This window comes from Heliconius melpomene, chromosome 6, assembly GCF_056956725.1.
Source record: "Heliconius melpomene rosina isolate 202511_hmr_F chromosome 6, ASM5695672v1, whole genome shotgun sequence".
In the NCBI taxonomy this organism is placed as follows: Eukaryota; Metazoa; Arthropoda; class Insecta; order Lepidoptera; family Nymphalidae; genus Heliconius; species Heliconius melpomene.
In genome coordinates, this window is record NC_140394.1 from 6,169,670 (window position 1) to 6,194,325 (window position 24,656).

At 33.7% G+C, this 24,656-nt stretch overlaps 1 protein-coding gene across 3 annotated transcripts in view; it reads right to left on the reverse strand.

Annotated features, from left to right (window-relative positions):
* btsz (bitesize) overlaps positions 1-24,656 on the reverse strand; it is a 61,286-nt gene that overhangs the window by 23,286 nt on the left and 13,344 nt on the right. The window contains exons 1-4 of one of the 3 annotated variants that reach the window (XM_085187036.1): positions 23,258-23,521; positions 22,148-22,633; positions 10,653-14,512; positions 9,791-10,025 (exon numbers count right to left, since the gene is read on the reverse strand). In XM_085187036.1, coding sequence (XP_085043162.1) covers positions 9,791-10,025; positions 10,653-14,512; positions 22,148-22,616 — 4,564 coding nt within the window. In that variant the 5' untranslated portion in view covers positions 22,617-22,633; positions 23,258-23,521. Of the gene's footprint in view, positions 1-9,790; positions 10,026-10,652; positions 14,513-17,871; positions 18,173-22,147; positions 22,634-23,257; positions 23,522-24,656 lie in introns of those variants that run through there. The other 2 variants (XM_085187035.1, XM_085187037.1) reach the window with 2 other exon arrangements.

The following is a 24,656-nucleotide window of genomic DNA, read 5'->3' on the forward strand; positions in this document are numbered from 1 at the left end:
GAATTAGATAGGTACATTTAAAATACGCCCGTGCGAACGCGGCGAAGGATACACGATTGTCAATAGACGTGAAAAACGCACTGCAGTAATACGTAGTTTTTATAAATATTGAAAGGGTAAGAGGGAACCTAGTGTTAAAACACTCCATTCTCCACGTCCCGCCGAATTTTTCGAGGCATTATGTTTTTAGTCAGTTTCATTTTGAAATACTATATTTATGTTCTACAGTATTAAATCTATAGAATCTCGAGTGACTGTGAGAAAGAGTGGAGTGAAAGCATTAATAACACGTCGATATACTCGTAGTAATCATCAACACAAATGGTTACATGTTAAGAATATTTGCCGTCATAAATACAATGTAATATTTTCCGACTTTTTTTTCTTTTTAACATTAAATATAGGAAATTAATCATTTTACGTTCATTCGTTTTATAATGTTTTTATTGTTTCGTGGCGGTCGTGGCCCAGGGGCAATAACTGTACCGCAACGGTTGTGAGTTCGATCCCCACTCGAGGAAATGAAATATTTATTTAAATTTATATTACCATTTCTTTTCTCTTGTGTAGAGGGGAAACTGCGGCTTTTAGTTCCGCCATTGAACACGTAGTGCCTCGAAAAATTCAGCGGAAAATGGAGAACGATGTTAACATTAGGTTCCCTCTACCTTCTTTGCAGTGTGCGGAATACAGCGTGAAGTTAAAAAAGGTACATATAATATATAAAAGAAGATGTTGATGAAAAACGTTTTTTTTTTACTACTACAATTAAGTTCCAATAATTAATCTGTGTGATCTGTGAGAGAAAGATGTGTTAAGTGTACGTCCTCATACTAATTTCGCAAACAACTTTAAAACTGTGCTATTTTCTCCGTAACTAAGTTACAATCGCAACTAAAGTGATTTATTATCGAGTTACATTTTAATTTGTTCAAAAAAAATAAGAATAAGTACAAAAACTATCAAAAACCATTAACGTTAGTACGTATCTACCGTCTGTGTAAAAAAAAAAAAAATAAATGAAAGTGATTGACTTATTTTGACTATAGCAATATTAAAGTTTCTAGTGCGGGAGTGCTTAAAACAAAACTTTACAACATTTTTTAAAAAAGGAGTTTATTAAAATAATACAATGAATATCGATCTCTTTGTTTATAAAATGCAGCACGCTAGAAAATATACAGTATTTTGAATATATTCGTTGAGTTGATTGTAGCGCAGAAGCCTGCACTCTGATTTAACAGTCGAACAAACGAACGAACCCGAGTTCGATCCCACATAAAAATAAATATTTTTTTTAAGAAAATTTAAAAGCTTGGCTAAATATTATAAATATGTCGAAAGAAGAAGCAAGCGAAATCTTCACATGGGGCTGTTGTAACATGCCAATAGAGGGCGAGGCGTTCTTACAATGTAGCATATGCAAAGTGCGTTATCATCTTAACTGTCTAAACATTAATACTGGCAATGACAATGATCATCCTTGGAAATGTCCATCATGCGTGATCACTAAGCAAAGAATTGGTCAAAGTGATGATACACCGGTACGGCTCAGTACGCGCAACAAAACCACAAATTTAAAGCAAAGTGTAGCTGTCAAACGGTCCACAAAGAGACAGGCAATGTCATCTCCTCCACAATCCTCCAGTGATACCGTCTCACTTGCTTTTATTAAGGATACTATAAGTGAGGTAGTTAAGCTTGAATTGCAAAACCTATCATCCGAAATTAATAAAAATTTTGCTAATATGATTACTCAAGAGTTTCGGTCTATTAAAGAGGAAATAATAGAAATAAAAGACTCTATGCAATTCTTGAACTGTCAATACGAAGATATTCGAAAGAAGGTTGATACTACCTCAGAAACGATCAAAAAATTACAAGATGAAAACATAAACTTAACTTTAAATTTGAAGACTCTTACAAACAAGATTAATAATATTGAGCAACATAATAGAGCAAACAACTTAGAAATACAATGTGTACCAGAAAGTAGAAATGAAAATCTCGATACTTTGATTCAAAATTTGACTACCGCCGTAAATTGTAATTTAAAGAGAGATCATATTTTACATTGTACACGAATAGCAAAACTAGACCCCCATAATTCAAGACCCCGTTCTATTATTCTACAACTGGACTCTCCGAAAACTAGGGATATGATTTTATCGTCTGTCATAAAGTACAATAAAACCAATCCTAATAATAAACTTAACACGTGCCATATGGGAATTGCAGGAGAAAAAAAGCCCGTATTCGTAAGTGAGCACTTGTCAGCTGCAAACAAGCACCTTCATGCTGCCGCTAGGACTGTTGCGAGAGAAAAAGGATACAAACATGTATGGGTTAAGAGCGGTCGAATTTTTATGCGTAAAACTGACTTTTCTGAATGTAAGCTGGTCAAGGATATTGATTTTCTTAAAAGTACGACACTGTAATCAGCTGTCACTCCAAACATGTTTCAATGTTAAGACTATAACATTCTCCTATCTAAACATATATTATCAAAATGTACGTGGATTGAGAACCAAAACCCATACCTTTTACACTAACATATGCTGTAATACTTATGACATTATTGTTCTCACTGAAACATGGCTCAATGATAACATACTAAATTCCGAATTGTTTGACAATAGATACGTCGTATTTAGGAGAGACAGAAAGTTATCAAGTTTCCAACATAAACAGGAAGGAGGTGGAGTACTTATAGCTGTCTCTAAAAAAATTGATTGCAGTCGCATGTACAGTTGGGAGAGCGAATGCGAAGATTTATGGATCACAATACAATTTAAAATTTCAAACAAAATGTATAGTTTGGCCTTGTGTGGTGTATATTTGCCTCCACCTGTTAGAATAAATATGTTAAAAAAATTCGTAAATAACTGTAATCGTGTATCTGAATTGCATAGTTATAGTACATGTATTTTGGGTGACTTTAATCTTGGATGTATTGAGTGGTCTCTTGATAGTGATTCCCAAAAATATTCTTGTCTAGGTGTGTCAACTTTGACTAGTACGCTTATAGATTTCGCCAATTTAAACGATCTTATACAATGTAATAGCATTAAAAACATGTCAAGCCGAGTTTTAGACCTAGTTTTCACTAACATTCACGATTGTTCTGTAACAGCTGCTGTATCATCCCTTGTTAATATTGATAAGCTTCATCCTCCCATTATCGCAACTTTTATGGATTTCAGGGTTAAAATGTTAAAAAGTAATTCAATTACAACTGAAAGATACAATTTCTTTAAAAGTGATTATGACCTTATTAATTATCATCTTTTGACTATAAAATGGAAAGTTATTTTATCTTATCACCTTACAGTTGATGAAATAGTTAAAATTTTTTATGAAGTATTAAATTCATGTATACAAGAGTTTGTTCCAAAATATAAGCCAAAAAATTATAAATATCCTATTTGGTTTAGCCACAATCTTAAGGGGTTACTAAGAGAGCGGAAAAAACTAGATCTTCGATTTAAGAAGTATAAAAACCCTATGGATGAGATCTCCTTAGACATAATAAATGAGCGCTGTGAATTACTAGCGAGTGAAAACTACAAATCTTATATTAATAAGGTTGAAAATAATATTGCTCTAAACCCCAAATATTTTTGGTCTTATACAAAAAGCAAGCGTCAAAACAACAGTTCATTCCCTAATGAAATGACTGACGGAGTAAATAATGCAATTGGCGGAAAGGATATTTCAAATTTATTTGCGAAATACTTTTCCAGTATTTACACATCTCCGCAAAATATCAGTGGCAAATATTTCAAAAAGGCACCAACGAAAGCATTTAATACAATTTCTGGCATAAAGATCTACAGGGAAGAAATAATTAAAGCACTTAATAATCTGGACTATCGTAAAGGATCAGGGTCAGATGATATTCCACCACAATTTATTAAAAAATGTGCGGAAAGCTTATCTGAGCCATTATTTTTAATATTTAAAAAATCTCTGCAAGATGGAATATTCCCAACACAATGGAAAATAGCTAAAATAGTTCCTATCTACAAGAGTAATGATAAAAATAATGTTCTAAATTACCGGCCAATCTCGTTACTCACAATTTTCGCCAAAGTATTTGAAAGCCTTATCCTTCCTCAAATGATCGCACATTTTAAGCCTCTGATAAGTGATGCTCAACATGGGTTTATTAAGTCCAGGTCTACGTGCACCAATTTGGTGGAGTTTACAGAGATTATTCAAAAATCTGTGGACGCCGGTCATCAAACTGAAGTCATCTATAGTGATTTTAGTAAGGCATTTGACTTGGTACCTCACGAAATCTTGAATCAAAAGCTGCATGGGTATGGGTATACGGGAAAACTACTGCAGTGGCTTCAATCATACACAGAAAATAGAAAATTCTATGTCGTGATCTCAGGTTATCAGTCACCGTTACATGAAATTCGATCTGGTGTCCCACAAGGCTCCCACTTAGGACCGTTTTTATTCAATATATTTATCAACGATTTGCCGGCAATGTTTTCCCACTGTACCCCGTTCATGTACGCTGATGATTTAAAATTCCTAAAAGTCGTGGATGCTATCGAAGACGTGGCTCTACTGCAGAGTGATTTGGATGGACTGGTGAATTGGTGTAAAGAAAATGGCATGTTGCTAAATGTTAATAAATGTTTTCATATGACTTTCACCAGGAAACTTAATACTATTAAATGTGATTGTTATGTTAACGGAGTACCTATAATAAAAGTAGACACAATTAAAGATCTTGGGGTAGTTTTTGACTCCAAACTTACATTTGATCACCATATTTACGAAATTACGAAGAAAGCTACACGCTTACTTGGATTTATTATGAGAAACTGCAAAATGTTTACACAAGCGAAAACTAAAATAATGCTTTATAATAGTCACGTCCGCAGCATCCTTGAATATAATAGCACTGTTTGGAGACCTCATTATTCAACTAGTTCGTTGCGCATCGAGCGAATTCAGAAAAGATTTCTATGGCATTTGGCGAAATTCCGAGGAATCTCAGAAAGCAAACCTTCTTATAAGGATAGATTGCAGTACTTTAAAATTCAATCGTTACTCGAAAGAAGGGACATACTAGATCTATTTTTTCTTCACAAATTAATGAACTATCAGTATGATTGTCCTAACCTGTTACAGTTGTTTAAGTTTAAGGTTCCCTATAAATGCCCTAGAAATCCCGTAACACTTTTCCAGCCCCCAATTCGCAGAACCGCGTTGGGCTCTAACTCGCCAGTCTCACGTTTGTGTCGCATAGAAAACGAATATTCAGCAACAATTGATATTTTTTGGGAATCACTCCATAAAATTAGGAGTAAACTGGCTTATAAAGTTAAATAATAGTATTATATCGAATCTTGTTGTAACTTTTTGTAACTTAGAATTTACTTTTATGCAGTTTTAGTTGTAAGGACAAAATTTTTTATTTTTTTTTAGACTGTGATTGTTATTAGGTAATCTTTTTCTCACACATAAATATTTGCATGTGGAGTTTATCGTAACAAACATATGTATAGTTCTTATTTTTTTTTTAAGTATATATATACCAAACTTACAAAGCTGTACTGTACCTATGTGATAAACCAAATAAATAAATAAATAAATAAATAAATAAATAAACACCTGTACGTAAAATATTTCTTAATTTTAGTCGAATATTACAATTACATGGTATAATTATTTTAATATAGACAAATTGTAACCGGATAGTGTAAACAGTGATCATTAAAGCATGAAATTAGGCAACAGCCCGATCATGAGATACGACACTCGTGCCTTATTATAAAATATTACAGCAATTGTTTAAAAAATACCACTAACAGTAAATCTTAATTTAATGGAATGAATGAATAAAATATTCAATTACTATTAATAATAGAATTAATACTATTTTTTAAGATATTTTTTAACGCGGCTTACTGTAGTTATTTATATTGTTGTTCTGTTTTTCGCACATAGCATAACAGAGGGAACCTAGGAACCTAATGATAAGCAGACGTTCCGATTAAGACTATTTCCCATTGTCCGCCGAATTCTGGAGGCGTTAGGTGAAATGATCAGTTAATTATACTTAAATTATAATTATTAATTGCAATTAAATATTCCCCGGTTTCCCAGATTTTTTCTGTAAGCGAGTTTTTTGTTTAAAACCGGCTATAAGTTCACACTTGAAGGAATGCTCATTACATTTTGAACTGTAAATATATGCACATGGATCCGGTATGGTATTTAGTTTACAATGTCTAATGTCTATAGAGGGGAGAAATAAAGGGCACAAAGTCATTTGCTCTAATAGACAACATAAAGTTGGAGAAAATTATGCCCCATTCAAATAATTAAAGAAGAAAATAGTATTAAACAAATAATCTATACAGTTCTATCCTCCATAAGTGTTCAACTTTTTGCTTGAACGTTATTCAAATAAGTACAGTACAAGTAATTATATATTCAGAACAGACGCCGATTGACACGGAACCGATATGTACATAGGTGATGCCTTATATCCAAAACAATGGCCAGTTCAGTCTTTAAGGTATTCTGAACGTTGTAACATAGGCATATGGATAATTGTCGTAACCCATATATATTTGATGTTTTACCTGTAGTTTTTTTTATTTAAAATTTTACAATGTATCGCATATAAAGTTGGGTGGAGAGTATATAGTGTCAAGACACTCTAATGGTCTTTTTTCGCCCGAATTCAAGACATTTCGTGATGAGAAGCGGAACTTAATACAGCACTTTGTCTTATCACAGCGGGAACATGTAAATATTAAATTTAGTATCGAACCCACAATGTTTGTGTGTACAGTCAGATGATATCCCACTGCGCTATAGAGGGTTAAAATTTTAATTTTAAACCTTATATTTTATATTAATTTTATGATTAAAAATTGGACCCAAAATATTAAGGAATATAAAGCCATTTCTGTTTTTAAAACCAGAAACAAAAACACAAATAATTATTTCAACTAGTCAAATTTGAACAAATTTGCAGTTAACAAGTATTCGTCGTATGTACTATAATATAATTATACAATTCTACCCCGAGCCTATCTGAATACCCTCCAATATTACTACAATTATCTACATCACTAGCGCCAACAAACAAAACAATACTATTCAGATCCGGGTCAAACCGTATTTTGCAATATTTTTGGCTTACTTCAGTAAGGTCAGCTAATAAAGAGCGCAGAGCAAACCAGATCTCGACCAGATGCCGATTCGTATTGCGTATGTAGTAGAACTAGTGCTGTTACATCTGATAAACCGGAAACGTTATCAGTGAACCGGCATTGGTATTTTTTGAAAGGTATTACGTTATGAGCTAGCAAGTGTTGCAAATGAGTGAAAATTAATCGATTATATATATTGAATTACTCGATTAATAAAAATTATTATGACACAGACATTTTTTTAACTTTTTGGATAAAAGTATTCCTATATTGTAAATTAAATTTTATTTGTTTTTCAAGTGTTAAAAACGGCTGATTGATCATGTTGCTCAAAACGCAACGTCTTTAGAATTAGGAGGAAAATGGGGAACGGAGTGTCTTAACACTAGGTTCTCTTTGTCTACCCTTCTATGTGCGGGATACAGCGTGACGCTAAATAAATAAGAAAGCTTATATTGCATGCAATGACAGTGGGTTAAAACCTCATTTATATGAATGTTTATACTTAAAATGTATTTGTCCCGGTCTTGTTAGTGAAATACGCCATGTCATTAAATAAGTGGAAAGTAGAGAATGTGTCATTAAATGAGTTGAAACCTCGTAAATTGCATGAGATGCGTGATGTTAACAAAAATAAGAACATATCTTTGAGTACGTATATAAATATATAACACATATATACCTTATTGGTTTTACCAAACATATAATTGTAAATAATTTTTTAATCTATTCTCATCTTCCATTACCTTTTTTAACAGGAAGTCTATTTACATACCTTACATATACATACGTATCTATATTTTCATAAATTACTTGTAATTGATTGAAATTCTTCTAGCACAAGTTAGTTTTAGAAGATAATACATTAGGGTCAATAATGATTACAGACAAAAGAATAGTCACGAGCATAGAAAATGGTTGTAGTAATACAGTTAGGTCTACTTTTTAACCTGGTCAAGTATATCAAAACGGTGTAACGTTTGAAAACCTTGCCTTATTTAATTTTAGTGTCCAGTAATACTTTCAAGTTTAAAACTTATCTAATACTAGACTTAAACATTGTATATTATATAAAAATTACGTTTGCATTTTAATTTTAGGACAGAATAACTGTCTTGAGAAAAATTTGTAAGTACCTTAAAAAGTAAAAGCAATACAATAATTTTATTACTCAATTTAAATACAAATCGAGAAATAATTAGGCATCTCATTAAATTCTTTGCAATAAATATAATTTCATAAAAGAAAAAGATAACTTTAGTATTATTTACGAAACCTTACTTCACTATAAATATTTTTTTTTATTTCCACGCATTCTTCAACCACCACCATTTTCCTCTTTCCCAACAACGTAACATGCTAATATTTCCAACAAAATGAAAACATTTCACTGACCAATGAAAATTTTATAGGATTACGTTTTTGAATTCTCATAGAATTAAAATTTTCTAAAGCAATGGAACCACAATCTGTGACCGCTAATTGGCGCGTGGAGAGCATTTCGATTTAAGAGTTCATTGACATGAAGTTAGAAAACTTGGATCAGCCAATTCACTTTGTTTACCACTAATGGAACCAGGACCGGAAGGCAGTTACCGCAGGTAACTGTCAAACTACAGGATAATTCTGTATCCTAATTTTACTTCATGAAAGAGGTTAATCTTCAATTAACAAGCTTCTCTTTAATGGATTGTGGTCGGATGAAGAATATTAATGATAAAAAAGACCCGTCATGGCGCATGGGCACAAGCATGTGCAAATGTGATAGGTTGTGAGTTCGATCCCCACTCGAGGGTCGAATCCACAACCTATCGAAAGAAATATTTAAATTTTTATTTCTTCGCTCTGGTGTTGACGAAAAGTAAATTAATAAAAAGGTAGACATGTACGTTTCTGTTGACACGTACTTAACACGATAAAAGTATTTCGTTTTTATAAAAGTGTTTACATTCATAACCAATATTATGTAAGTAGAATGTTTAACAACCGGCTGTGTGATTAATAATTGTAATACCGGCTTTGTATCTGAGACTAGGGCAAGTTAATTTGTGGCATTTGGCGAAAGTAAAACCCGGTGTAATAAACTTTTGGTAATAAGCGTTGTAAGGCTTATAAAAGTAGATAGTTTTTGTTGAGCCTAATTTCCGAGGATGACCAAGAAAATCTTTTATCAATTAATTGTAAAATTATTTATTATATAATTTGAAATATTAACATTGTGTAATATATATTAGTTTGATGTAATTTTAATATACTGCAATGTCATTAATATTTTTATTTTGTAAGCGCATAAAACTGTAACAACTTGTGGCTTTAAAAACGCACGAGTTTTGTCTTATCGTGAAACGTTCAACTATGTCTTTGCAAGTAACTCACTTTAATATATACGTAACTCCTTTGAAAAATGGATATTAGGATATACTATGCATAATATTCACTCAGTCTTTCTTCATCTTCTTTTTTAATATAGTATTCAAACAAAGCTCATTCTTAAAAGGTTAACATCAAATAAAACATATTTAATTCAAGGAATGCAAGAACAGCACTAACAACCATTTTAATGAGAACTTTATAATTAATATACTTAATATAAATTAACTTACCTTGTAAACTAGGTGCGGATGCGGGTGCTGACGGAGCTGAAGTCTGAAGTTGAGGGGTCGGTGGAGCCCTCCGCCTTCTAGGAACATGAAGTCCAGGTGCAGAAGCCGCTCTGGTCGCTGTTCTGAAGCCTGGTGGCCGGTATCGGGCAGACTTCACTGGCCCAGCCGGTACTGGGGTTGGAGCGGTGACAGACGGCAGACGAGGAAGCGAACCGGCACGTTGCTCTTCTTCGGACTAGAGTAATTTAATGTACTATTATATTTTCACGACATATTAATTATTTATTATGAGGCCAGTCGTGGCGCAGAGGCACAAAGTGTAACTGTAAACGAGACTGGTTGTGGGTTCGATCCCTCGGCTCAAGTAAATTAAATATTTATTTAAATTTATATTTCCATTTCCTCAATTCCTCGGGCGGAAATTGAACCCTTAACCGTTACGTTTTCAAGTCTTATGCCACCAGACCACGACGGCCTATGTTTAAGATATTCTCTACTCAAAACATATTTATATATTTTAATTATTATTAAGCGAATAGAAGGAAAAACTTATATAATGTAATTTAGCACTTCTAAAGTTGAATTAAGACAATACTTTGGATTTATATCCAAAGCATTTAGAAATATTTTAAATTGATACAATTAATATTACAGACACGTTGTATTTTATTTTACATTTACACTTATTTACTTTTTATATAGTGACATGCACGTTGCTGAGGCAACGTGTACGTACTTTATATTATTTTTAAAGGTATTTATTTACAATTAAGCTTTTACCCTTATTATATTAGTACAGTTTCAGAAAAAATAACAGTTTAGTATAGTTATATACAAATATTTGATATTGTCAGTTTCTTACCTCTGCGTCAGGCGCGGAGGCTCTTCGTCTTCCTCTCCATAGACGATCTTCACTGCCACTGATGGCACCACAACTCCTCGAATGTGATTTCTGGGCCGCAAGCTCAACTCCCGCAGGCGATCTCCTCGCTTCAGCGCCACCACCTAGTGTTCCTCGTGAATCAGCGGCTAGTAAAGCAGACTCAAAACTACCACGCCACGAAAATCTTTCACTATCACTCGCAACGCTACCTCTACTCGCTGTAGGCTCTAGGATATCATGAGATCGACTGCGGGCCAGCGCACCGGGCTCGGATGCACTATCATCGTCTGTGGTCGGTGACGTGCCACCAGATACTTCGTGCATCAATGCAACTAATCTACCACCTATATGACGCATTACTTTTCCAAATAAGGGTGGAGATCCATCTCCAGCTCGACCGAGCGTCGCTGCCAGTCTTTGATAAGCGCCTACTGCGTCGCGTTCTAGAGAACCAGCCTCGCTATTACCGCGATCGAATTCATCGATGATTTCGCGGCAACTCTCTGAAATTTGTTTTCTTAACGTAGATCTATTTGCCACTGTCCCTTCTAAATCAGAGCCGGCATAATCAGAAGAGTCATAGGAATCACTCCACGTATCTTCACTCGATAAATACTCAACAATTTCTCGAACTTCCTCGTCACGTATTCCCGGAACTGTTTTCATTAATCTAGTTAGTTCACTTTCAAAGTACAACAACTGTGGCGGTTTTGGGGGACGAGGGCTTTCTGAATTTGAGGAAGCTGGGGTGGATGTCCTAACGTTTGTTGTGTGAATCATTTGTTTAAATAATTGACGCATTTTAGTCATCATAAGGTTCGTCTCCTCGTCTGATGACCAATTATTAAAGCTATCTTTTCTTGTTAGTGGGCTCGGTGGTGGTCTAGATGTAGGTGGGCGTTCGACGCGTTCATCTACGTCAGGTCTTACTTCTTCTATTATTTCTTCTAATTCTATCTTAGGCTCATGAGATCTGGTGAACTCAGAGCTACTGTCACCGTTTCTTAATAAATCATCACAACTACCTACAAAACCACTATCTCTACTTGTTTGTTTTTTAGATTCTGAAAGTTCAGAGCCTAAAGGCGGAAATTCAGTACGAGGCGTCAACCTTCCATCTTCACCCTCTGAAACAGATCTCGTATCGTCACGAGTTTCTTCTGGAAACTCAACTGATTGTCTTCTTTCATCAGCGGGCGATCCACGTGGTTTCTTACTTTTCTTTCGCTTTGTTTCTCCTTGTGTATCTAGCCTTTCCAATGATTCATGGTGGTCTTCAGTTTCAGTACTCGAGCCGTCTGAGATCTCTGGATTATCTTGAGAAGGTTCATCGCCTGCTAACAAATTATCCAAGGAAGAAGAATGTGATCGAGGAGTACCTCGGGCGCGGACCAACCTTTTTCGCCTATGTTCGGGGCTTTGTTTACCTTCACTGTCACTCCCAACACTTCCCGATCCGTCAGAGTTACGTCGTTCTTGATTAAAACCCATAAAGCCAGACAAAAAATAATTTTCCAATCTCGAAGAAACGAGCTCGTTGCTATCACCACTCTTTCGTGGTTGTTCTGTATCAATAAACGATTCCGCACCCTCACTACATACACTCGATGTCTCTGATACCGCATCATCGTCATCGCGAATGTTCCTTCCATCGCCTAAGCCAAAGAAAAAGTATTTTTCGAGCTCAGTTGCCGAAATAGGACGTTTTTTTTTAATAGTATGTTCGGTTTCACTTTCTTCACAACTTTCTTCAACTATCGTATGTAAAGTAAAATCTAATGAACGTCTACAATAAGCGAACTCTTCCCCACGCGTGGGCAACGTCGCTTCGTCGCCCGAATCTGTGTCCGATGGTGAAGTGACATCGTCGTGGCTGACGTCCTCGACCCACGAGTCGTCATCTGCGAGCCCCTCCTCGAGACACACAACCGCTGAGAGAGTGTTGGCATTACTAACAACCGTCACTCCACCTGAAGGTTGCGCCGATTCGTCGTCAGATCGTTCGATTGCTTCGTTTTGATCAGGGGCGTCCGGTTCCGGTTCGTTTTGCAAGTTAGTGTGGTGCACTGTAATGTCACGCATGAGTCGCGTTGTGTCTGACGTGACAACGGAGACACGATCGTGCGTTATCATAACGCGGCTAGTGAAACGCGCGGACCCATCCGCACTCGCCGGGCGCGAGCGGCAAACTGCTGTCGTTACAGGTGCGCCCGCGCTCCCCTCCGTCGCAGCGCAAACCGGCCGCGAACCGTGCATTTTCTCCTCCCCTTGGTCCTCCATTAATTCTTTCTTCAATAACTCACTGAGCGTGCGTTCAATACCTTTAAACAAGTCTATTTTTTCTTCATGTAATGTTGTTGAGGAGGGTAAACTCGTTTCCTCTTGTTTTAGTTCCGGTGAGGGTGATAATTGCCTTAATTGTTCGTGTCGTAGACCTTTTGAAATTACTTTTTCGTCGATTTTATCGCTCGACGGCAACTGTACTGACACTTTTATGTTACAATCTGAGTTAAAGGAATTATCCAAAGAATCACACTCTATATTTTCTGAGAAACTACTACTGTTACAATTATTGTTTAGATTACTTTGACATTCCCAACTTGAGCCCGAGTATCCGTCACTTACAGAATTAAAACTATTAAATTTTTCACAAACTTCACTCTGCAACATATTTTTGTCGCAAAATTTTATAAAGTTAGATTTTCGCGACATATTTCCACTTTCATCACTATTATTACTATAAGATATAAGGGGAAATTCTTGAGAAAAATTTACAGATTCTAAAAGTTCAACGTTATGATTATTTTGAGGCACATTTTCACTCACTTCCGGTACTATATTTACGTTCCTTTCCAATGGAATTTCCGCGGCTATTATTTCTAAACTGTCTGATTTTTTGTCAAAGGAGTCGTCGCAATCAATACCACTACTGTCTGCGTTATCCTCCATATCAGAAGAAGAGTCTGCCGGGTTGACTACGAAAACTCTAGAAAATTGTCCCCCTCCCCCTCCTGAGTCGTCAGAGTCCTCATCTGACGTCGCCGGCTCCTCGGGGGCGCCACTACGTAGATCATAGCTTTGCCTCGTAATACCTGTCTCTGAATCGCTTGAATTTGCTGATTCATTAGAAGATGGGAACGCATTCTCCGCGTCAAGATGGTCCGGCATTGTGTCCACTACCTCTGACAACACTGATATTGAATTTTCGGCAATTACTTTGATACCATCTGACGTATCGTGTTCGACTGCGCGTTCAATATTCTTATCTTCCTTATCGTTATCGGTCTCGGGCACTTGTAGCTCGGACTGTATCGCTTTATCGGTTCTCTCTATGGTCATTTGGAGTCTATTTTGCGGCAGAGCGGACGCGGTGGCGGCGGCGGTGACCGCGACGGCGGCGGCCGTCGTAAGTCGTGCAAGAGCTGCAGCATCGAGAGGTGGGAATCCTGGATACGTACTCCAATGTGGCGTGGGTGGTGTTTGGGTAGGAAACGCTAGCAGGGCTGGCCAAAGTGCAGCCGGTACTGGTACCGGCACAGGAACGGGTACGGCGACTATACGCGGCTCAGCGCCACAGGAGCAAGGCCGCGGGCAAGCCTGTGGTATATGTTTAGGCGGTGCAGGAGGTGGTGGTGGTGCCGCCGCGCCCGGCTCGAAGTAGTCCCAGTCGCCGTCGTCGGGCGCGGGCGGCGCAGCAGAGGACGCAGTCGAGGCCGAGTCCTCCGTGTCCTCTCGGCAGGACGAATCTGAACTCAAGAACACGAGGCGGTAGTCCTCGGGACGCATACGACCGGCCTCGGGTTCACTTACTTCGCCTTGTTCGCTGTGGGCGCCCCAATCTGTAAACAAGATAATTATAAATTAATATGTATAATACTATTTAAATCAATCATTTTTGTAAATATTAATTTCCGTTTTATATATTAAAATACATTATTTATTAAAAGACGTTATTCGTACAACTTAAAATATTAACATAAATAGAAAATATACGAACTCCTACGAAATATAACCGAGCAAACTATCACAACCTACGATATAATATAAAAACTTGTAAGGCAGACTTATACACACGCATGTATATGCATAGAGCAGCAAACACACAGCAGTTACAATATCCAACATAACCCCTAATTGCACTACTTCACGATGTATCCCGCACATAGCAGGGTAGGCAACGGGGACCTCATTACGGTAAATGAAAATAGTTATTTAACATTTCATTTCCTCAAGTTAGAATCGCACCCAAAACCTGTCGCATTTACGACTGTAACCCTGCACGCTTGTGCCCCTGCGCAACGACCTTATTATATATAGTATTTAAGTATTTTGTATGAAAATGTAAAACTGTAGATTTAAAATCATTATAACATTCATCGAGTGCAAATGTTCATCTGTAGAAAGTACCACGGATGGGTGGCCCGCGCTCGTGAGTCGAAAGCGATGTACACCACGATTCAATGATCTAATCCAATACCAAACTACCTATGTTACTAGAAACAACTATAAACATAAATTTATTAATATTAAATGTAATAATATGCTAGTTTTGTATAATTATGAGTCTCATTAATAAATGCATATGCATATATATAATATACATATATTTTGTCATAATATTATTATATAAATAATATAATACACCTTATAAATAAACATTAGAGACTAGACTATTACGAACGTGACGAACATTTTTAAGTGAACTTATCAAACATCAAGGGACAGACGCTATATCAGCATTTTGATAATAATATAATAAAGTTAATTTGGTTATTAACTACAGAAAAATAGATATCATTAAGTTTAGGGGCAATCGTGGCGATTATGGATGACTCCCACTCGGTGGAATGATTTATTGCAATGCCTCGAAAAGTTAAAGAAAAGCACTAGATTCCTTCTGTCTACCATTCTAAATGCGGATAAAACGTGAACTATTAGGTTCACGCTGTATCCCGCCCACAGCAGGGTAGGCAGAGAGAACCTAGTGTTAAGACACTCTGTTCCCCACTTTTTGTCGAATTCTGGAGGGCGAGCATGAAGTTGAAGAAGAAAAACACAATAGATATTTAATTAGCATGTACAAGCATACCAAATATCTACACTGACGTTACTTGATGGTACTCTTGCTATACTTATGGCACATAAGTAACTGGCACATGGAATGAATTAAGCGCGCATTTACGTGGTACTGACATCAATTGAAGTTTGTAATGTAACAATGTTGTTACGTGATTTAAGGCACGGATTTAATACTTGAAGTGGGATTCTTAAATATAGTACTTAAATTAAAATCGGTTATTTGTGGCGCAAGGGCATAAAGTGTAACTGTAAGTGCGACAGGTTGTAGGTTCGATTCCCACTCGAGAAAATTCAATATTCAATATTTCTATTTTCGCTCTGATGTCGAGGCAAAAGTGCCTCCAGAATTCGGCGGCAAGAGGGAGAACAGAATGTCTTAACATTAGGTTCCCTCTGGTTACACCGCTAAAAAATTATAACATATTTAATTAGCTAAATAACTAATTTGTTAAGTAACTATAAAGAAGTGAATTGATTAGATCTATACTTAGTTAGTATGATATAACTTAAGAATAAGTTTATACAGTATTTATTCAAATATAAAATATCAAAGGTGTATCCAAACAATGAAAGTAACGTTTGGCTATTGGCGCTAGCCAAGGCTTGTGTGTGGGTCGAAAGGAGGTAGCGAGGCCAGGACATTAGTTTGTCCTTTCTTAATATAGAACTAGAATATACTTTACCAAATTTATTATATATATAAATATAACTTTATTTATTAACAATAATATTAACTTATATATATAATAAATTTGGTAAGCCAAAAAATTTTCTAAATAATTAACAAATTTAAGCAGTTTGGAAAACCAATTAAAATTAAAAAACACAAATAGAAAGTGTAAACAGATGTACACATTAATATTAAGTAAATAACTTAAACTTTCTACGTGCAATATTGAATTATATTATATTGTTTTTGTTGTTATAACTCTATAGTTGTAATATAACAACAAAAACAATATTATACATAGGTATAGGTTTGTTTTTACGTTATTATAGCGATATACTTCGATGATTCAGATAGTTCTGTCCCAATGAGATTCGAGCTACAAACTACTATTGTAATATGCAATTTGCGTGCAAGTACGGCTTTAATACTCTTATCAGTGTCAGTTCGTTATTTTCATAATATATATTTTACGGATATATATCGATGTATCGTGCAAATTTACCTATGGATAAATGTTTGTAAAATAATATAGTAAAAGTAACATAATATAAATTATATATGTATATATATATATATGTGTATATATATATATATATATATATATATATATATATATGTTTACGTACGTTTTACTTAAATATATATATATATATATATATATATATTTAAGTAAAACGATCATGTTGTATATTGGGAAATAGTTAATTTTAAAAAAGGAAAAAAATATTTAGGTTTTGTCTTAATTCAACAAATTTATATGTAGGTACGACTAAAATAATAATGGAGAGATAAAACATTTTCGTAACCGTAGCTTTCATTATGTATGAGGATATTTGTATTGTTTTTGCCTTATAGTAGTCACGAACATTAAATCAATTTATATAGACATACGTTTTTTAGGCAATCTTTTACAAGATCTATCCCATAGTAACAAAACTATAACGAATCTACCTTACGTCATCTAAAGTCCATGCGAAATTGATTTTATATGTTTATAGCCGTTGTGAGAGTCGAGTCTTTCTCAGAATTATTAATACAGTAATAATTTAAAAATAATTAAGTTCTTGGACCCTGTGCCCATTAGCATACAATAATATATAAACGAATAGTACATTTTTTTACCATTTATATAAAAAATTCTCATTATCGTTATAACGAAAAAGTATACTAATAATAAAAGCTACTTTTATTCTATGATAAAGATACGCAAGTAGCAAATTAATTGCCGGCTATTCTAATATCTACTCGGAATATAGGACAATGCGGTTACGAGATATTGGTTACATACACATACTAACAACACGACTTTAGTTCGAACCTGTTAATCCCTTTAAATACAAACGTGAAGGGTTTCTTTTCTAATTTACTTACAAAGGCGACGTAAGATAGAATTTCACTATGCTTATATTTTATTTATCCAATTACCTGATATTCGATAGCTATACTTACTTTCCTCCAGTTAACAATTTCCTCGTCTAAGACGTGTATCTTCTTTCCCGTATAATATTATAACTAAAGTTAGCACAAAAGCGAGTGTAATATATTTAAATGTTAAAATAATCTGATATTAGTTAAATTATAACAACTGAAAGTCACTTTTATACGCACAACACGAACACAGAAAGCTTTAAAACGAAAATATTATTTCGAAATAACTATATTAAAAAGTTTGTATATTATTTTTCTGTTATGTTATAGCGTGTAGTAGGGCTTCGAACGAGCGCGGGGCTCAGCGCGCAAGCGGATGTGCGCAGGGAGCCGGCCGACTGCTGCGCTCGCCGCGGCTAGTGTTGTCCAACGCGGGCACGTGATCGACACTGGTTTTATTTTGTATCTTTTGTTCGATCATGTTTATTACTATCTCTAACAAGTGATATTTACGTTTTATATTAGTTGAGAGTGTTTGGAAATTATTATTGCTATTGTAGATTATTAAAGACTTAGAAACTGTAAAATTATAATAAAAATATTGTTATAAGTTGTGAGTAAAAATATTGTTTTTTTTTTTAATTTACTGTATATACTTTTTGATATTTTATCTAATACCGTTACTGAGATTGATATACGTTCTCATACACTATGATCTCTTCTAATTCATTAAATATTTATGAACTATTAATTAATCAAGTTACTTCCATTTAAGTTTCAAAATATAGATATTCGTTGCAGCAAATAAAAAAAACTATATCGATATAAATTCATCGAACATCGAATCAACTATCGTCGTGACTCACTAGCGTCTTAACGCCAACAACAAAACAGAACTAAATACTAAAAATGTCGTAAGTAACTAGTGATGATTCTACAAAAACGTTTCATCGAGGGCCAAAGTTTGACGCAAAAAATACTCACGAACTAACAGGCGGTTACGACTCCAACGAGTTCCCAGCACTAGCGGAACAATGAACTTGCAATGGCGAACTAGACCAAACAGCCTGCGAGGTACCACAGTTTTGTGGGGACCATTTTGAAAATAAAATGATTTACCTGTGTTGGTACGGCACAGGAAGACGCCCACGCACACATGCGTTACCGTAATTCGTTCATTCTACACTAACAATATTAAAGTGAATGCACTATATCTAGTACCGTTGCTATTATTATTATTTATGGGTGTGGAGATAAATCATTAAATTTCCTAAAAAAAATCATCAATTATTTTAATTAAAAATAAAATTAAAATTAAAATACGTAATATTTAAGAACTAAACGCTTATAGTTTAGACACGGTCACACTGTAACTTCTGTGGCAGATTCATCTATTGTTCTTTTACAATATTGTAATTGCAAAAAAACGTGTTTTTATATAAAACGCAAACGTTGAAGGCCGATACAAAAATAATTACTTAATAGATAAATCTGTCCGACGCTATATAAAGCTGAGGCAAATGAAAGATTGGAATTAAATTTCATTGAAATATTTTTTTTTAGCTTTCGTCCTATCCCGATGTTCAGTGGCCTATAAAAGACATCAACGCAATCTCAATAGTTTCTTGTCACTTTGTACGTTGAGGCCAGCCGTGGCGCAGGGGGGCGTTGCGTTGCGTTGGACTGTAACGCGACAAGTTGAGATCTCTCTCGATATAATAAAATACTTAACATTTTAATTTCCTCGCTTTGGTAACGAGGCAAAGTGCACGTAATACCTCCAGAATGGCAGCGGAAAGTGGCGAACGAAGTGTCTTAATGAGAACGGAGTGTCTTAACACTAGGTTCCCAAGTTCCCTCTGCCTATCTTGCTATGTGCGGAATACAGCGTGACGCTAAAAAACTATTATAATGTGCTTTTAAGAAAATATTAAAATGGATATTAGGATAAGTTAAAAGAAACCGTCTAGCAAATAATTACTAGCCATTTTTGAAGTCGATTTGAAAGTATTGTCAAAAGTTGTACTTATAATTCATACATATTATGAGCGTTTCATTACAACTAATGTTTATATTTTTTTCTTATATACATAGATACTTTAATTATTATTGTATATTAACGTTTTTAGAAATAAGTAAAGTCTACCTACGCTTAGATACATAAAAACAGCATTGGCCTATACCCCAAGGGCATCCCACGTGCCATTAGTGCCTACAGGATGCCGATACTTCCTCCGCGCTGCTTACTGAGAACGTTCATATAAATAGATATTTTATATATGGTAACCATATAATACCTGTTTTGTATGCCAGCGCCATATAAAAAAACTATATAAATTATATAAATAAATGACTATTATTTATTAATTTAATTATGAATAATATTAATAATCATTATTTAATTATAAATAATTAAAATGCACGTAATGCAATTTTAAATTATAATTATTGATTGAATCACAAATTTTTCTAAGTACATTATTAAATGATCTTAAGTATCTTTAATTTGATAATAAAAAAATAATAATAAATAATTAACCAACTTCGTTTGCATCAAAATAGTAATGTGTTTTCTATATTTTACTTACCATAGGTATATAATCAACTTATATATAAAGCCTTTGTCACTTATTATAATCGACATCGTCGTTTATATCTTTAAAAAAGTAAATCACGTACATTTTAATTTTAAACTTTTCCCATACCTGGAATAGAATCTATAATAGATAGCAATAAGACCTCAACACCATATTATTATTATTCAAAAACAAAAGAACGCCGACACAATATCTTTGAATGTCAATAATAAACATTATCTAATGGCTGTAGGACACAAGGTTATAAACAGTGATAATTAAATAATTTATAATAATAATAATAGAATGAATATATAAATATTACGTAAATTTATATTTAAATATATATTTACAGAAAACTATTATATAACTATAATATACGAAATAAGAAATATTCCAATAAGTTTGTATGCAATAAGTTTATATGCGCCATCTGTTGTTAGTTTAAAACACCTTGAAATGCATTCTATTAAACTATTGTCAATAGTTACCAATATTGAGAATAGATGGCGCTGCTTGAGTTAAATTTTATGTGATTTTTATACCTAAACATAATAAATGTATAAATACAATAAATATTATGAAGAGTAACGTATAATTATATAATTTAAAAATTACTACATATAATGAAATATTTACGATACAAATAAGAATAGTCTTACAATGTTTGAGCAACTTAATACAAACTTGAAATTACTTCTTTCCTTAGTAGTATTATCATTAAATTGTCATTCGATCATAGTTTACATGCTTTACTAGGTAAGATGAAAATAGATTCTTTTTGTATATAAATTTCAATTCAATTTATTTCATTGTTCAAAATATTCACCTGAGTCAATACCGCTGTACTGTTACAGTACTACAGTATAGAAAATGTTGTGTAAACATAATTTATTTGAGTTCTGACCTATACTTATATTCAGTAAAAAATCCTACACAGTGTTTTTTGTGAATTCAAAGGTTATTCGTAGTTTAATATATATATTTATATATTTGTATGAATTAGAAAATTAAATGTATTTCGTGGATATTAATTACAGTATATCAGACGATTCTTAATATAAGTTCAAATTACATGTGTAATAACGCCTAACAAAATCACGATCATCAACAATTCTTATTAATTTTGTTCAGAGAAGTAATAAGCAAAGGCTCACTAATATTATAATTCTTTTTTATAATAAAACGATTCTTAATATGCAATTGTATATATCTACTGATATCTTTGGTAAAATATAAAGGAATTGTTCTTTTTTATTCTGCGAAGGATCGTCTAAGTTTGTCGGTGAATATTTTAAGTTACATAGGAACTCATTATAATTTATGATTGCGGTTCTAAAGAATTTAAGCATTACGTTGTCAATTTATAAGGCAGATGTTCATTTTCAAATTAATATAGTTATTAAAACTAACCAATTACCTTTTATTATTACGCACTTACATATTTTACTATCATTTACTATTTTCTTTACTTAGGCTGCAGCTTAGAATAATGATACAAAGCTTCCAGTATAAAAATATATTCATACAGTTTTGAAATTTTACAGGGGAGCCCTATATTTATTTAATAAGTCCACCGGCAATTATATTCTAAATTTATATTCTCGTCAATCAGGTCCACACTGAAAACTTGTTTAGTAAGGGCGAGTGTTATTAGATAAATATAAACTACAAAAATGTAATATGACGTCTGAGCGCTTTGAATGCGCTTACAATGTCCTATTCTATAGGTAGAGCCAGAGTGCTATTTTAATGCAAATGTATGAAACAAAGCAACTTACCAAGGTTAGCGGGCGTTCGTCGTCGTCGAGCCGATGCTTTCTTGACTGCTATAGTAACCAATGAATCCATCTCGCTGCCTGAATCCCATCTTGGTCTTTGCGGCACTGGTTTACTCATAATCCGTATATCGTCTTCAGTATCTCTATCGCTGCTCGTCGGTGGTAAGTTAGATTCGTCACTCTCAGGCGGCCCGAGCTCACCTTTACTCTTAAAAGCTTTGTCTTCATCAACGGAAACATCTTCGAAATCGGCACACGAAATGGGGTAGGTCAAAGTCCTCTGTATATTACTCTTTTTGTGTTTCACTTTCACTGACCCCTCAGATAATGATCTTTTACCGTTCAATTTGTTCTCGCTTTTCGTGTCCCCACGAACACATTTTAGATCTGATGGTGATAACGATTTCTTTCTAGAGTTTCTTCTTTTCGTACTCCTCTTTTGTCTGCTTGAATCTCTAGCGGCCTGCATTGTATCATTTGTGCTATCTGAAAATAAAATTTTGGGTATTTAATAGCAAATTCTGCATGAGGTAAGTTTTATAAAATATCCATTAAATGAAAACACGCACTGAACCAAAGCAAATTATAAACGTATAAATATAATTTTACAAATAAAAATATACGGCTCTAGCAATATAATTGGTGTTTCGTATATTTTTATAACAAGATATTAACAACATGAGAGAATTTGCACTGAATTATATTTCATAATTAAAATAAAAAAAGAAAATATTATTCGTAAAATCTTAAGTTTAAAATTATTTGGAAAATAGATTTTTTGTACTAATCTTTCTAGATATTCAAAATGTTTAAATAAATCAACATCTCAACTCCACTTAAGATTATTAAAATATCTTAAATATCAAATGATTATTACATTCATTGCACACACACACCTATGTCTAAACAAGTTTTAAATTTTTTATGGATGCACATATTCGTTCCGGATTACTTGTTACTCTGACCTTTGCGAAAGAGTTCCCCTAGCATTGTCTACATACACTCACGTAATAAATTATCATGTCATAATTACGAGATATACTTACATACAATATTATACAAAAAAATCACAGTTTACGAAAGTTTTAGAAATTATACAAAAAAAACTACCTTTCTTGATGTGGATAGCGACCGCAAACCAAAGAAATATAATATTATCTACACTGCATCCTATCACTTTAATTTCACTGAACAAATATACGTCATCAGGATGTTATCTGAGAACGATATTTATAGCTAAACTAGTTTTCTATACATTTACATGATTTCGTTATTTTAAAAAGCACTAAATATTTATAGGCACATTTTTTATATCGAAATATAAAAGAACTATCCTTCAAAGGTCGCGGTCTTCTGTTCAGCGGTGTAACGCGTCTACAACGAACTGTTCTGCACGTTCAACTGGCTGTGTAGAATATAAACAACCTACAGTATGCCTACACCATAAACTGATTGTGCTTTAAAAAACGAGATATACAAATTTGATATTAATATTATATCGTGCCACCTATATATATGTATATATTTAATTGGAACCTGATAAAAATTTTAGAATGTTTTAAATTTGACTCTGGTTTTTTCGCACAGGTTTTTTTTTTACAAAAAATAAATAGTGATTCTGTGAGGCTTTTATAAGATAAAAATATAAGGAATTTTACGTATTATTTCGTAGTTCATTAACTATTCTTCACATATTTTTTTAATTAATTATACGACTATTTAATCTTAGAAATAAGCATCAATTGCCCATATTAGCTATACGAGTAAACAAATACGTACATTCAGTGTTATCAGCTACTTTCTGTTTAGATTTAAAAGTGTAGCGTAGTTATTTTTTTATTGCATTTCTTTGAATTCGTTATTACAAAATAATTTATTAATAAAAAATGATATAATTAGAATAGATTTTATATTCTATTGTTTTCTAGATTGGAATACAGATTGTATCGTTGAAAAAGAACTTTGTGAAAGATATTAGTTTTGTTCAATCCTTGTCCACTGACATTTTAGTATGTAGCACAAAACGTTTGATCAATCTAATGGATATTCGCATTTAGAGACCAATTAACGGAACCACGTTAACCTGAATAGACCGGAGAGCATCTGTTAACCTGAATTGGTCTTCGCATGTTGCAATAAGTATGTACGTTGTACGACTATATATATGTACCTATATACTCGTACCTGTATCATTACTTACATATACTTAACAGTTTCACAGTGCGACTACTGTCTGCTCTTGTACTTGTTAAAGTATGTCATTTTAAGTAACATTTATAGATTTCTTTGCAAGTGTTAATAATATCATTATGTTATTTATAGTAAAATTGCTTTTAAATAATTTTCTACAACTAAATGATATAGGCTTAAAACATTGTAAATGAAAATATTGGCTTAATACAGGAACATCGCTTACGTTAATAATATTTAAATCATATTAGGAAAAAATACTACGAGTATAAATGCAAGAAAATATGGTTAATATAAATGTTTTTCATTAAACAAGTTC